At 57.9% G+C, this 1,200-nt stretch overlaps 1 protein-coding gene across 1 annotated transcript in view; it reads left to right on the top strand.

The window, feature by feature from the left end:
* The first annotated feature begins 393 nt into the window (after positions 1–393).
* Positions 394–1,200, top strand: part of GALNT6 (polypeptide N-acetylgalactosaminyltransferase 6) — a 9,071-nt gene continuing 8,264 nt past the window's right edge. The window contains exons 1-2 of the mRNA XM_035903700.1: positions 394–881; positions 1,091–1,142. Of these exons, the coding sequence (XP_035759593.1) occupies positions 394–881; positions 1,091–1,142 (540 nt within the window). The remainder of the gene's footprint in view (positions 882–1,090; positions 1,143–1,200) is intronic.

Below are 1,200 nucleotides of genomic sequence, written 5' to 3'. Positions count from 1 at the left end.
GGGAGGTTGCAGGGGGATGTGGCAGCAGCTGGGCTGGGTCGCAGGAGAAATGGTTGGGAATGTCCCGCGCTGGTGGCCGGCGGATCCAGCATGTCCTGCAGCACCTCTCCGCCCTCACTTTTGCTGGTGGTTTATTTTCAGTGTGGATTTAGGGGCCAGGGAGGCAAGGATGTGGGGGTCTGGCTTGCTCCATAGCAGGGAACGAGCTTTGTATTGATACAGAATTAATATTACGTGGGTCTCTAGGGGGTGCACATCCAGTCTGGGAATTAACCTGCAGGTGTTTCTCCTTCTCCCCAGGTTAGGAGCGGATCAACATGAAGCACCTTGAGACCCCACATCCCTGAGACACCCATTGGTGCCCAACCACGTGGAGGGGGGAAAAAAAAAAAAATGAGGCTCTTGCGGAGACGCTACAGCCCCTTGAAGGTGGCTTTGGCAGGCGCTGTCTTCGTCATCTTCCTCTTCATCCTGCAGAAAGACGTGGGGAGCAAAGACCCGAGCGAGGAGCCCTGGTTGAAGAACATTGTCCAGGGGAAGGACCAAGTCTTGGACCTGATGCTGGGGGCGGTCAACAACATCCGAGACTCGATGCCGAAGCTGCAGATCGGAGCTCCGGTTCGGCAGGAGGAACTGGCACCCAGCGCTCGCTCCTGCCTGCCCGGCGTCTACACGGCAGCGGAGCTTCGGCCGCTGATGGAGAGACCCCCCCAAGACCCCGCCAGCCCCGGAGCCGATGGCAAAGCCTTCAAGAAGGATCGATGGACGCCGGAGGAGACGAAGGAGAAGGAGCGAGGTTACGAGAAGCATTGCTTCAACGCCTTTGCCAGCGACCGCATCTCCCTCCAGCGAGCGCTGGGACCCGACAGCCGCCCACCGGAGTGAGAGCCGTTGCCCAAAGGGCCCCGCGGGTCCGCGTGCTCCCCCGACTGGGAAATTTAAGGGGGGGAGAAAAAAAAAATAGGGCAGATTGGGGACAGGAGGTCACTGAGCATCAGCGGGGGATTGAACAGAGGGAGGGCTGAAAAAATATGTGTATTTATTATTATTTCCCTCTAATTTTTGTCCCCTTGGGCTTGTTTTTTAACAGCAATGGGCAAAAGCCAGCGGCGGCTCTTTGTGTCTCCACGTACCTGCTCGTGGCCGGGTGGCTCTGGCATCTCCCCCCCCCGCTTCCCTTCCCCTCCCTCTTTTATTTCA

This window comes from Egretta garzetta, unplaced genomic scaffold (assembly GCF_000687185.1).
Source record: "Egretta garzetta isolate BGI_Z169 unplaced genomic scaffold, ASM68718v1 scaffold581, whole genome shotgun sequence".
In the NCBI taxonomy this organism is placed as follows: domain Eukaryota; kingdom Metazoa; phylum Chordata; class Aves; order Pelecaniformes; family Ardeidae; genus Egretta; species Egretta garzetta.
The sequence above is the reverse complement of the archived record's forward strand: the minus strand, read 5'-3'. Positions and strand labels throughout refer to the sequence as shown.